The sequence below is a fragment of the Carassius auratus genome, unplaced genomic scaffold (assembly GCF_003368295.1).
Source record: "Carassius auratus strain Wakin unplaced genomic scaffold, ASM336829v1 scaf_tig00216410, whole genome shotgun sequence".
NCBI classification, from domain to species: Eukaryota; Metazoa; Chordata; class Actinopteri; order Cypriniformes; family Cyprinidae; genus Carassius; species Carassius auratus.
Window position 1 is genome coordinate 21,507 of NW_020528557.1, and position 15,121 is coordinate 36,627.

Here is a 15,121-nt window from a genome sequence, read left to right on the forward strand (position 1 = left end):
CTTGAATTCCGGTGCCAGCTGAAACTCGCAAGGGTTTTATTTATTTCCAATATTGTTTTCATGCATGACACTACCAGAACACTTCAAGATGGCGAGTGACTATGGCTAAAAAAAGTCACTAGGCTTAGATTATCACTGTTAAAGTTTTGCCATGTTTGCTTCTGTCAATTCCATCCCAATTTAGTGCGATAAAAGACTCCTGTTAAATATAAAAGTGTCAGAGAACATCAGTATTTGATTAATTGCCACCAGCATGATCACAGTAACATCTGGTAGTTCTGTTGTGTCTTGTTTTGTGCCCTTGCTCAGGAGCAGTATGACGTGTCTGATGCTGGCAGCCAGAGATGGCTATTGTCAGGTGATTCATTTGCTGGTTTCACACGGAGCCGAGCTGAACTTTCAGATAATGATAATGGACTTACGGTCAGGTCATCAATATAGGCTGTACAGTTAATTAACAAAGTTGTTTTTTCCTGCATTTATCATACTCATTGTCCATTTGTTTCTATTATTACTATTATTATTATATGCGTTCTCACTTTACACTTTGATATTATTCTGATGGAGCAGGCCCTCATAATAGCAGTGCAGTATGGACGTAAAGCGGCCGTGTTGAAACTGCTTCAACTAGGAGCGGATAAGTTCATCAAAACCAAAACTGGGAAGACAGCAGCTGACATTGCTAAAATGTCCAGTTACCCTGAGGTAGATCACCTCTGTATCTGAAGTGATCTCCAATGTCAGAAATCATAGAAGTGTTATCTTTAGACTACAATTAAAAAACAATTAGAAATATTAAAATATTTGCTCTTTCAGATCTCCAGGATCCTTAGTTCGACAGAGCTCTCTACTGTAAATGTCAATGCACTCTCAAAAGCTGAGGCATTGTAAACAGTTTTTAATCAAAACCCTGATCTTTCCTCTGCCTGCAAAGAGAGGTGAGCCTCTGTCTGAGACTTGGTTTGTAACCCCCTCTAGTGGTGACTGAAAATAAAAAAGAAATCCTTTTATTTATTTTTAAATTAGCTTTGCTATCACAGGAATGCATTACATTTTATAATATATAAAAATAGAAAACTGTTTTAAATTGTAATATTTTACTGTGTTTTTGATCAAATAAATGTAGCATTATAAAAAAATCATAAAAATCCCCAATTTTGAGTGGTATATATAATTAAATATACAGATGTTTAGCAGTCAAATGCTAGTCCACACTATAAAATATATTTAATCATTTTACAAGTAAACATAAAAGCAGTTAGGCTCAAATATCAGTATTGTAAATGTGGGTTCATGCTTTTGTTTGACCTAACAGTTCCTCTAAGCTGAGTGATACTGAACTTCAGTTGTATTGCCTGAATCTCTTGGACATCATGGTGGTGAGCCAATCGATTTATTTTACTGTTGCACTAAAACAAATGTTTACTGTAATGCGCTTGCAGTAGAACTCTATGGGGCCAGTGTTCCAGAAGTGTTAAGGTTATATTTTTAACACGCTTTCATTAGTTATTTATTAGAATATGTATTAGTTGATCTGTTAAATTGTTCAAATTGTCGTTTTGTCCTTTGGGAATAGTTTTTATGTATTTACTTTTTGTGTAATTGTGTTACTGCCACAATTCCTGTGGATGAAGTTTGTTTTTAACATTTTAACATGTTCGACTGCAATACTATATAATGTTGATTTGAGGCAGTTACTAATGTAACTAAATATTTCTTCTCTTGTGTCTTTTACATTTGTTTCTTTTTTTACTGGAAGGAAAATGACGTCACTTTGGAGTGACCTGTTGATCATGGAGAAGCGGGACTTGGAAAAGGTTTTTAAATCATGCCTTTTTAATAGATGAGAAGCAAAACATACATTTGTTTTCTGAGTTAATGGCTAAAATTATACTGAATTTAATACTTTTTTAGCGTAATATACATATTTTTAGATATAAGATGTACATAAAAATAAATTAAAAAACTATATATTGCATCTCGATGATAAATCAGCTCTCTTTCTCTTAGATTTGACTTTTAACTAATCCTGAGGATCTAAAGAAGATTCTCAGCACATTGGAGCAGATTACACCTTGATAAAGTAGATCTGGACACCCTGACTCCTCTTAACAACATAGACAGCGGGTAAAGCTCACTTAGCCTCAAGATGATCTAAACTTTATTGTATGTTTATCATGTATCCACATCATATCCGAGCCATATTTGTTCATTCATCATCAATCCTATGTTTCCCGTGCTGGTAACAGTCAGAACTCATAGCAGTACAGCATTGTCTTGACAAGTCTTGGTTTAAGCACTAGTAATGATTTGTAAGGTGAGAAATGAATAAGGGCCGTTTCTGCATGCTCCGGGCTCTGACGGATGATGGTGAGTAGGCGGCTAGGTGGCCATGTTTGACTTTAAAGTCCATGCTTAATGAATCTAATCAGTCTGTAATTTCCTTATTCAATGTCAGGGAGGTACAGAGAGGGCAGACAGACACACAGTAAATTGTGCAGTTAAATCCTCTTCTGATAGGTGCTCCATAAACACACATTAAAAGGATAAAGAGTTACAGTGAAATTCATTGCCACAGTTGATTTCCTGCCTAATGTATGTAAACATAAGCACTGATGTTTTTACAAGAGTTCATAAGTTGTTTCCGGAAGATAACTCTGTGTAGCTTTGATATTTTTGGAACAAAAATAGATATAACTAGATTACTAGTTTATTAAACTGTTATTATTTTGAGTGGCTGGACTATTTAAAATGTATCAACTAAATGCCAGTGAATGTGAACTGATGATGGAAAATGATGGATCTGCTCGTGGTGCCTGTGGGGACGGTGGCATTAACCCAGCACTTAGTCGTCCACAAGAGCCCATCACTCATTCAGTCATAGAAAAACTAACAAAGTGACGATCAGAGCCCATCTCTCGGTCCTGGAGGAGATAGTAACTCCACAGTGTCTGACAGTGTTTACCACAGGCTCTGACAGAGTGTTAGGAGAAGAAAACGGCTGCTCGGGGAAATCCTCTGTTAAGATAACACTATCAGCATCACGTGGTATGTGTGAGAGATTACTGGAGTTTGAAACTGTAAGTGATGGCAGAAGTGCGCTAAGAATGCTGTCACCAAATTAAGTGATACCATTGGCCATAAGAAATACCTGCTTCAGCTTTCAGTGTTTGGGATTTTAGAATAAAGAGAACTGAAGGAGATATTTAAGGAAACAATGGTATCACTTGGTTGATACCATTTGGTTATAGAATGATCGATAGATCGATTTGATAACATTTCTTAGACATGGTTTATATGATTCTTACATATGGACACAACTTTTTCTGAATTTTGTAGCCTAAGCTTTAGTAAAAAGCTAGTCATATGCTATAAACAAACTATATCATGGTTGCATGATTTCAATGTCAAAAGAAAAGTTTAAATAATTCACAAACGTGTGATTTATAAACAAAATCAGGCTGTGTGTAGAGGAGTTTGCCTGCTCTGTGTGATAACTTTTAATGCCCCTAACAACCTTTGTAGTAAAAAAAAAAAAAAAAAAAAAAAAAAAGGAACCAGGCTGAATTACTGATGTATTTTATGTCATAGAATAACATTTAAATGTGTCTTAAGCTTGTGATTTTTCAAGCATTAATCATGATTAATCAAGTTCATAAACAATTGGGTGCCGTTTGAACCTCTGAGGTTCGTTGTGTACTTTAAGTATCTGCGTCTTTTGTATAACATGACCAAGTATTCCTGTCTGTTTCTTTAGTCTCGTGTAGCCAGGCTTCTGATTTGTGGCAGTCTGGTCTACATTGCTTTATTCTGACAAAGAACCACCCACTTAGAAAGAAAGAGAATGTCTGACTGACACGTAAAGCAACCAACAACAGTTGTTTTTTGTTTTTATGTGCTGTTTAAAAATGGTATTAAAATAATGGTATACTAGCCAAATGTTTGTACACAGAACACTGTAAAAATAGGAAAAATGTATAGACATGGTCAAAATGAACAAAAAATAAAGTTGTGCGTGTGCGTGTGTGTGTGTGTGTGTGTGTGTGTGTGTGTGTGTGTGTTCCATGCTGAGAAGAACATAAAGAATGGTTAACTTTTAATTTTAAAGCAAATAATGCTCAAAAATGTGTGACTAGACTGGATTACCCAATTTTATATTTCTGAATGGCTGATCTCTGCCACAATTTTTAAACGAATCATTTTTACCAACAATGATAATGCAACCTTACTTTCAAAATGGCTTATGGGCAATATTCTTCCATAATTTTAAATGTGCATGGCCCCTAAGAGCGACTTCCCCAAGGGCCTGAAATTATCCATGATTACAGCCTTGAATAAATGGGAAAAAATTATTCCATTGAATTTTAAGCCTTCAAGCATTTTCATCATTTTCAACTGAAGTGGCAGTAAACAGACAGAGCTATGTTTCGTGCCTGCTTGTTTGTGATGCCTTTGTTTGACAGGTTGTTCTTACATGTGATCCCAAGAAAGAGGCTGAAGCCCTTGCACCGAGCTAGTAACTCAGACAGGAGACCTCCAGAAAGAGATTCTCTGTCTTAAGACCCTGCTCAGGAAGGTCAGTCATGTCCACATTCCCTCATCTCCTCATCTTTCTTCTTCTCTGACGCTTCTGTTTACAATAGTTTGGTCTTGTAAAAATACTGCGAGATCAACAGGGAAAGAAGTTTCATTCCACTTAGATGTTCATGTAGTCTCTTTCATGATGATGAAGGGTAATTGAGGATGTTATATGCTAGCACATTCTAGGGACACTCTCATCAATCTTCAATGTGGAATTAGTTTAACCAGACAAGTTTGAAGCTTGTTGTAGCTCCTGGTGTTTTCAAAGCATTCAGAATTTTGATTGTGGCAACACATCTGAATAGAATCCTAATATAGAATGCTTTCTCAGATAGTGTGTTGTCTTGTCCGAAGAAAAATTTCACTACAGCTTAAACTGATACTCATTCTGCGACAAGTGAAATACTGGGTTTTGGGAGAGTTTTCCCAGTGGGATATAGAAGCATATTAACTCTGAGATGTAGATAAATTTGTTTCTCCATTGAAAAACAGATTTGGAGAAATTTAGCTTTACATCACTTGCTCGCCTGTGGATCCTCTGCAGTGAATGGGTGCCAACAGAATGAGTTCAAATAGCTGATAAAAAATAAATAAAATCACAATACACAAGTGGTAAGTTTTCACAAGACTTCAGTCTATCAGTTAACGTCTTGTGAAGCTAAAAGCTGTAAGTTACAAAAAAAAAAAAAATTATTGTGATATTTTTATCAGCTGTTTGGGGACTAATTTTGACGGCACCCATTCACTGCAAAGGATCCATTGATGAGCAAGTGATGCGATGCTAAGTTTCTCCAAATCTGTTCTGCTGAAGTGCTCTATAAAATACCAAACGCAAACAACATATGGTGCTAACATGGTGCTGCACATACATAGCGCACTCTAATAATTTATTCTCTTGTAACCCTTAATTTCTCCTTAGGTGGATCACACAGAATACAACTTTAAGCTTCTTCAACCAGTCTGCAATAATGTCCAGGGAGGAAAGCCCCACAAGAGGTTTGCTGCTGTCCTTGGACTTGGATTGCTTGTGTACTATTTTTGAGATTATGTATTTCAGTGATGTATGTATTTTAAGTTGTTTCCTCAATATTTTATTAATAATTGTATGTTCTAGATTTATGTTAAGAATATGTTACAATCATCCTTTTTGTGGTGCTATTCTAGACTGTTATTCAATAAAGCTGTTAAATGCTCTTTTGGTTTAATGGGACAGTGCACTTCATTATAAACTTTTCCCAAACCACAACGTCATCCTTCTCTTTTCTTTGTGTGTAGTAGTTGTTGTGAACTTCTGTTACAGATGTGGTGCATCTGCTGGTCAGAGCTGAACAGCCAGCACTTTGTGTTTTGGGAATTCTGCTTTGATTTTTCTAGGTGGTGGCCCAAAAAGTAAAATCATTGCCAGTCGCTGTCTGTGGTGCTGAAATGTCATTTCCGGGTGCAGAACCCCCTTACACCTAATTTCATGATGAAAGCTGGTTGCTTGATCAGTCATCTTTAGTTACATTGAACAGTTACTTATTACATGTTCCCTTTCGGACTTGAGGAGACAATGAAATGCAATATGTCATGTGTGAGCCATTTTCCTGAAAGCCCTGTTCTGAGTATGTTGCATGAGTATGAGAAGCAAAAAATGGCAGCTTTATTATCTCTTTCATTACTTTTGGTTGCATGCATTGTAGATTTATTATTTGAGTAAGCAAAAGTTAGGCCAAGTAAAATGCATGTAAAAGAGCCACTTGGGCTGATAGGTTCTTCTAGCTGACTAGCTGATATATGAATCAGTCCTCCAAGGTGCTGTAACAATATCAAGCATATGTTGTTTGGTATGAGCTCAAATATTTTTCACAATGTCGGAATTGTTTGTGGGAATGTCAAAACAGTTTCTACAAGTTAAAATCTTAGAGTCTATAAATCTTGTATAGATCTCTGTGATTTTTGGACTGTTTTCCAACACTGTTCTGTATCATCACTGCTGTTGACTGTTAAACCGAGTATTCTTTATGTTCTTTATGTAGGCTGTAGCCGATTCTTATTGTTCTGCAGCATTTATGAGGATGCTTTTAAATTATTACAGGTTAATCAGAGTGCTCATATGTATAAGCTAGGCAAAATAATTCATCTTAGAGAAAAAAAATACCTTGACAAAACTTAAATGCTGTTATTTTATTTATAGTTATTATTAGCCTAGTTATGTTGTAAACGAGTTTAGTGTATGACTGCGCAAAAACTCTGGTTGTTCTGAAAGTCATTGAATAAGTTGCACACTGGTTACAAGCATGTCCTTTTCCAAGCAATCCCATTTTGAAGGCCTTCCGTTTATAATAAAATAAATCAGATCAGTCAGACTCCTCTAAACCTCATCCGGCAATTTCTCTTAATTATTTTTAAGGCACTATTATATTTCAAAACCACTGAAAGGATTCAGAAAAGCCTTTCCTTATTGACTTAAAAAGGACTTAAAAAATTAGGCCGATTTAAATTCCACCATATTACCGATGAAAAGTCTTCGCGCTCTCGAGACCGCGCCTTTTCCACGGAGATCACGAGAAGAATCCGGGTTTCCTAATAGCCTAATCCTGGTTCCCATCGGTAGAAAATCTGACATATTAATTATTTCACATAAATTGTAGATCAAAGATAGAGGAAATTCTGTGCGACAATTGAACAGTTCGTGGAAAGTTCAAAAGAATGTGATAATCCAATCTCAATGCACATCATCAAGAGCAGAACATGTTTGTTGAGAAGACAGATTTAACTAAGCCTTCTTATTTTCTAAGAAAAGATAATTTCGAAATTTTTCATTTTAAAATAAAATATTTTCATTATAATTGTTTATTATGTACCAAATAAGCCTAATGATAAAAAAAAGCAAAAAGTGCTGGGTTTCGGGAGGATATGAATAGACATTTCACGTTGGACCACATTCTACTCTTTCGCTTTGGATATAAGCCAAACCTGTGGCGGGTGTCAAGCTAGCCTGAACAGATACTTTCAGACATCTAATTTCTTCACCTCATTCCTGAGGCAGGGCTGCGCCCACCCCTTGTGTAAGCAATTTAAACCTGATAGGAGATCATCAACTCTGCAGCCGCTTCAGACCGAGGAAGAGCATCAGGCTGTGTCTGCAGCGCTACACATCACACTCCACGATGCTTTGAATCACTTGGGTCACGTCACTTCAGAGATCTTTAATCTGGGAGAGTAAATAACCAAACTGCTCGGACCGCTTCAGCACTCGATGCACTCTGTTTCAGTTATTTGTTGTCAAACCGAAGACAATTGCCTCAACGAATGAGTGTATCAATACAAAATTTGTAATATGAACTTTTTGCCAAATGGAATATGTTTTTATCTGTCCGTGGCAGTTTGCTGGTTCACTTCAAGGGGCGACGCATCGTGGTGGTGGGTACAGTTTTTTTTTTTTTCAACTTTACTAATGCTTTCAGATTAACAATTAATTCAAATTAGGTTTTAGACAACGATTATGGTTAAAAAGTAAATAATTGGTTTGGAGTTATCGAAAAACTTTGTGAAATATTTGTTTTCTTCCATAAAAATCTAAGATGTGAGGATTTTGATTTAATAGAGAGAGAGTGAGAGAGAGAGAGGCCTAAATAGCCTACTCTCTCTCTCTCTCTCTCTCTCTCTCTCTCTCTCTCTCTCTCTCTCTCACACACACACACACACACACGATATATAGATAGATAATTACTATTTTATTTATTGATTTATTTTGAATGTGCAGAGCACACGGTTGGGTGTTAAAACATGATGACTTCGAGAGATTCCCATCGCTCATTCCCTGTGCTGTCATCTTTTATGCAGGTACATGGGCACTCTTGGATCGCAAGTGATGTGCGACAACATCCCGGGCTTAATTAACAAACAACGCCAGTTGTGCCGCCAGCATCCCAAGGTGATGCAGGCTATTGGAGCTGGAATTAAAAACTGGATCGGTGAATGTCAGCACCAGTTCAGAAACCACCGATGGAATTGCAATACCATGGCGCGCGAGCACAATCTTTTTGGAAGACTTCTGCATCGAAGTGAGTAAGGCTTAAGTGTATTGTTTCAAGTCAAACGGCTGTTTGCACATACAGAATGTTCTCTGCGCTCAACCTGCAGTGCAATTCTTATCTGATATTAGATCATATTACAGACAGTCAAACTTGAACTAGGTGTGCTTTCGACCCTTTTTTCTCATCTGAGTGTGCAGCACTGTGTATGAATTATGAGATTTGATTTTTTACAAAACATTTTCAGAACATATAACCTAGTACTGATTTTTTCTTTTTTTTCTATCATCTATCTATCTATCTATCTATCTATCTATCTATCTATCTATCTATCTATCTATCTATCTATCTATCTATCTATCTATCTATCTATTTACGAATAATAAAAATCTTTATTACCCCTTTCTTTTATTTTTTTTATTTATTTTTTTTGCCAATTTCCATACAGTTGTGCAACCTCGAAATTCTAACATATGGACTGTGATTTTAAGCCCAATAAGAAATATCAAATTGATTTAAATTCAGAAATGTTCATCATAGAAAATATGTATTCTAGTCATAGCTTTTCAGTGACTAAAATACAGATAAAAAAAAATGTCATGTCATTGACCCATAAAAACTCAATATTGTCTACTCAAGATGTCTAGATGTAATCTGAATCAGTAAGTCACAATAGTGTCACTTAGCACGCAAGTGTATCCTTTACGTTTCATTGTGTTCCAGATTTATATCAGTTTAGAGCAGAAAGGCTAGGTTATTGTGTCTGGTGAGTTCATTCAGAACTGCTCAGCAGCTTGATGCTTTAACTAGGTGTAATTGCCTGTTTTGATACTTTAGGTTTGCAACAGTAAGTGTCTCTCGCTCTGTTTTCTCATCTCATATAAAATCATATTAATTGGAAGATCCACAAAGGAACTCTTGTGTCCCAGGCCTCTAAGCTGCTCTGCACACTGAAGTTAGGTTAAACCTCTGACTTTAATCTTCTTGCTTTAAGGTATTCAGACCTCCCAGAAAGACCCATACTTCTCTGTGACACTGTGAGAATCTACTTATTGTCAATGTCAGCTCACTAATTTAAAACAATTGCAGGGATTTCATAGCGGGCATTCTCCTCCTGTCTGACAAAGCTGCCGAACAGAAACATCTTTGGTGCACATGTGAAAAGCTGCAGCTTATAACTTTTGTTCAGGCAGATGCTTGTTACTGTTGTTTTTCTTCCATCTCTTTATACAGTCATAGCAGATGTATGTATTTCCGATGGGTCATGAGATTAGTATGTTTTCATCTGAAATATATATATACTGTATATGTGTGTGTGTGTGTCTGTGTGTGTGCGTGTGTGTGTGTATTTTGTATTCATTTTAAATAATTAGCAACTCCTTAGCAATTTATAAAAAAAATTAACTAAGCTAAACACTGTTCCTTCTTTCTTTTTCTCAGGCAGTCGTGAGGCTGCCTTTGTCTATGCCATCTCATCAGCTGGTATGGTCTACACCTTGACCAGGGCGTGCAGTCAGGGGGAACTAGAAAACTGCTCTTGCGACCCTGGAAAAAAGGGCTCATCCCGTGATGCCAAGGGAGCTTTCGACTGGGGTGGGTGCAGTGATCACGTTGACCATGCGATCAAGTTCACTCAGGTGTTCATTGACGCCAAGGAGAGAAAGGAGAGAGATGCACGGGCGCTCATGAACTTGCACAACAACCGTGCAGGGAGGAAGGTAACAATACAAACAGCTGTTGAATGACATATATTGAGAAACGAAATCTTGACAAATGATGGCTCATGCAATCAGATACACTAGTCAGAGGTTTACTCTAGATACTGTGTACTTTTTCATCCACAGGCGGTAAAGCGCTTTATGAACCTAGAGTGTAAGTGTCATGGTGTTAGTGGCTCATGCAATGTACGTACCTGCTGGTTAGCCATGGCAGACTTCAGGCAGACCGGTGACTATCTCCGCAAAAAGTACAACAATGCCATTCAGGTGGTGATGAACCAGTATGGAACAGGCTTCACCAGTGCCTACAGGATGTTTAAGAGGCCTACCAAAAACGACCTAGTCTACTTTGAGGACTCACCTGACTACTGTATATGGGACCATGAGTCTGGTAAGTGTGCTGAGGGAAACCTTAACCTTAAAAGGGTAATTCGATATTTCTAGATATTTTAAAGAATTTGTTTGTCCATTCACGTGGTCCAAAAAATAAATGTTAAATGGGCTCAGGGAAACCTTAACCTTAAAAAGGAAATTCACCCAAAATGTATGACTTTCTTTCTTCGGTGAAACACAGCAGCAGCTATTTTGAAGAATGTTTCACTGTACTTTTTTTCTGTAATCCAAAACAACACTGAACCCCCTCTGACTTTCCATCAGAATTTTCAATCCTTAGCATTACCTCAAGAGGTGAATTAAGTTAATAAATCAAATCTATAGAACTCCATCATGTTTCATAACCCACTGTTTGTGTTTCCTTCCTCCAAGACTCCCACTCTGCTGGCATTAGTCTTTGCCCCCAAACACAGTTGTAATCAGAGGACGTGAGCTATTTAGCTGGTTATTACATACACAATAGTCATAACCCAATCCTGTAACCTGAATGCTGGTTAAGATTCCCTCCCTAAGGCAGAGGTTTATCTCTTTTTACCTTTCTGTGTGTGTGTACGTACTAAATAACACCAGGTGTACTTATGTGGGAATCAGTAAGGAGGGGGTGCCTGTCAGACTGCAGATGATCCCTGCTATCAGGTGACGCTGTGTTTAGACACATTACCACAGTTTTGTGGGCAGAACGGGAGCTGAAATATAATCCCTACGCGCAAATGCTATAAATCACTGCCTTCTATGGCGGCAGCTCTATATTTTCTGCCTAAAACTGGCAGGAATATTTAGAGAGGTAGGTCATGTCTCTTTTAAGTGCCTTGAGGTTTCAAACCCACTTTAGGTATTTATTATTTATTGTATGTCAGTGTACCTGCTCATTTATAAACACGTACATTTAGAATCTTTAGATCTTACAAATCAATGGGCTTGTTCATCCAAAAATGGAAACTGTCATGTCGTTTCAAAACCTGTATGACTTTTTTCTTCTGGAGAATACAAATATACAGTGGACGTCAATGGGGTCCAAAACAACACTGGGCCACACTGACTTCTGTTGTATGGGGAAACAACTGGATATACAGTTAAAGGACTAGTTCATCCAAAAATGAAAATGTCATGTTATTCCAAACCTATATGAGTTTTCTTTCTTCTGTGGAATACAAAAACACACACACAAAAATATCATACATCGAAAGTCAAGCCAAAACAACACTGGACTTTATTGACTCTCATTATATGGACAAAAAACATTGAACCTCTGTCCCACATTACATACTCTCCAAGTTGGTACTTCATTTTAATAAGTAATTACTTTGCAAAAGTTTAAAAAAGTATGTTCTATATACTGTAGTTTGAATGCCTGTAATATGAATATAATTTGGACATGCATCCTTTGTATTTTCATTGTCATGTAAACTTACCAGCTTTATGCATTTCACTTCACTGTCATTCACAAATCCTCTTATGTTGGCCTCATGGGATAAAGTGTGCATAAGATGTAATTAGTCATCTGGGTATTTTATAAATACTGTGAATTTGGAAATACTACTCTTTTCACATACTGTTTTTCATCTAATGTATATCAGGAAGTAAGCGATTTCAGATGCAGCCTGAAAAAAGTCTTACAGTTTTGAAATAACATGACATTGATTTTTCTATTTTTGCATTAACAATTCCTTTACTATACGGCACACCATGTTTATTAATGGTAATGTTTTTAGATCTGGATTTTTTTTTCTTATCAGCTCAGAAGGAACGTTTAAAAATTGAGACCACCACATTTTAGTGCATGTTGACCTCTCTAGTGTGGTGGTTTGTGAGAAACTCTCTTGGCCAGGCAGTGCGTTTGATGTCAGTTTTAGGAGACAAAGACTATACCTCCACTGCATAAGTGTGAAATCAATTTCTAGCTCTCACCATGGTCACACATGTTAAACTCATCTTTTGGCACCCCCTCATCTTAATTCAATAAGCAGATGCGTGCTCAGGTAAAGGCTGCCCATGATGTAAACGATATGAGCCCAGCATACCAGCTTGATGAACTGCTGTTGGGAGGAGTGGCCATGTCATGCCCAGACACATGCCTGCCTACTTGCAATTGAGTTCAATAGACCAGCGGTGACATACCAATGCTGGCGCTACTGGTAGACTGAAGTGTTTTGCAGTCCTGGGCTTCTCTGTAAGATTGCTCTTCCCTTAAAATCTTAGACTAAACAACTTTATATAGGATAAACCTTAAGAAACAAACGTGGTTGTTTGTACAGTGCGTAGTGTTGATTGGCATTGAAGGGATCTTTATAAAAAAGGCTGCAGATTGTCATTCGGAAGGAGCAAAGCAAGGGTTTATACAAGGTCTTTAGCAATTTCTGTATCAGCAACAATCAGCGACGTGTCAGCCTCATAGAGGGATGGGTTGTTGAGATTAGAGCCGATGAAATGAGTATGTGATGAAGACCCAGAGCAATGCTTGATAGCTTCTATCATCAGTCCCTCATCTGACCAAGGACCAAGCGGTCATCCTTTTACATAGTGCCGACAAACCCAGACTCTTCAAGACAGCGCTGTCTGGACACTATCAGACATCTGCCAGGCACTACACATGACTATTCAGTCCAGGTCTGCTAGTTTCAGGAATATGTTCAAATATTCACTACATTAATAGATTGCAACAGTGAAAATGTATAAATAAATAGATGAAAGTATGTGTACGACTCCTTTTAATTCCTAGACTTGGCTATTTGAGGCCAGTAGTAATAATTTGTACCCATCCTGCAAATATTTCTACCTTTTACTTATTAAAAAAAAAAAAAAAATTATAAATGTATATTTGCAGCAATGCATTCATATATATATATATATATGAACAAATTCTATGATTCTTTTGTATGATATGAATATGATTATTTTTCAATTATTTTATATATGCGTGTATAGATATTAAAATTTAATAAAAAACGTTTTATTTAATAAAACAAATATATGAAAATAGATAGATTTTAATTAGATTTAAAATACAAAATAATGTATTACATTGAAATTATTTGACAAATAATTGTTTTTAATGTTTACATCAAATTTTATTCAATTTTATATTGCATATTACTTATATATAATGTTACACAAAGTCGTGTACATGGTCTTAATATGTTTATTTATTTATTTAATTTTTTAAAAGCACAGTTCTGAATAAGTTACACAGTTTTGCCTTTCAAGTAAATTTGTCTTGTGTATATTTCATATACTGCATGAAAATGCTGACAAAAAAAGACCAAAAATTTTACCTTTTTTTTTTTTTTTGCCACCGCGTGTTTGTAAAGTCTGGGAGAAAAACAGTATTTTTTTCCTTCATGCTTTTTGTTAGTTTGTATAAAAAGTGTTTTTGCTTTACAAATGAACACTTTTCAAAAAGCTGGAAATCATACAGCTATAATGCTATAATACAACTATAAACTCAAACACTTTTGCTGGAAAATGATTGATATATGATGTGAAACATTGTTGATCGGGCTGTAGTTTTCAACAAATTTTTGTCTAATTTAAATTTGTGCTTTATTTCAGGTTCGGTAGGTACTGGTGGGCGAGTGTGCAACCGCACGTCCCGTGGGGCTGACAGCTGTGAGGTCATGTGTTGTGGGCGGGGCTATGACACATCACGCGTGAGCCGCACCACCAAATGTGAGTGCAGGTTCCAGTGGTGTTGTGCTGTTCACTGCAGGGACTGCCAAGAGGAGGTAGATGTGCATACCTGCAAAACCCAGTCATGACCCCACAGAGAAAAGATCCCATCTCAAACCTTTGCTTTTCACATTGCTTTTCTGTGGCAAATAAGATAAAAGTCTGTTCAGCAACTTCAAATCTATTCAGATTTGTGGTATCACAACTTTGTGAAGTCTTAAGTAGTTTTACCATCTTTACTTACTGTTTTTCCCCATCATAACACACATATTTATTACAGCTTTGGAGCATAGGAATGCTTATCTTTAATGTATTTCATATTTTGAAATGTAAATACGAACTGTGTAATTTAAAATAAAACACACTTGTATGTTATGTTTGATAGTTGTCTGTAAATGTTTGTTGTTCTAAAGTTTAGAAACTATATTTGTTAGATGTTTGACATGTTAACTAATATTTTTTTCATATTTCTGTTGTACAAACAATAAATAGATCATTTATTAAAGATCATTATTTTGGAAAACACTTTTTGAAATCTGAAGGATATTTAGTAAGTATAAAGCCAAGTAAAACTTTCCCTATCCGATTAATTCTTTAGTGGCTTCAAATAAGACCCAGATTATATTAGACATATTATTATTATTATGCAATATTTATACAGGTGGTGGTGAATTTTGATAATCAAACAATGAACCATGAAAAGAAATGGAAAACATGGAAATAGGAACAACAGAAAACAGAAAA

General features: G+C 36.4%; 1 protein-coding gene and 1 pseudogene across 1 annotated transcript; both read left to right on the forward strand.

Annotated features, from left to right (window-relative positions):
- The first annotated feature begins 253 nt into the window (after positions 1-253).
- Positions 254-3,266, forward strand: LOC113098064 (ankyrin repeat, SAM and basic leucine zipper domain-containing protein 1-like; annotated as a pseudogene).
- A 4,229-nt stretch (positions 3,267-7,495) lies between these two features.
- LOC113098075 (protein Wnt-2) lies at positions 7,496-15,036 on the forward strand. The gene is made up of 5 exons (XM_026263061.1): positions 7,496-7,986; positions 8,410-8,630; positions 10,041-10,318; positions 10,445-10,709; positions 14,261-15,036. The coding sequence occupies exons 1-5, from the start codon at positions 7,904-7,906 to the stop codon at positions 14,464-14,466; spliced, it is 1,053 nt and encodes a 350-aa protein (XP_026118846.1). The 5' UTR covers positions 7,496-7,903; the 3' UTR covers positions 14,467-15,036.
- Positions 15,037-15,121: the final 85 nt, after the last annotated feature.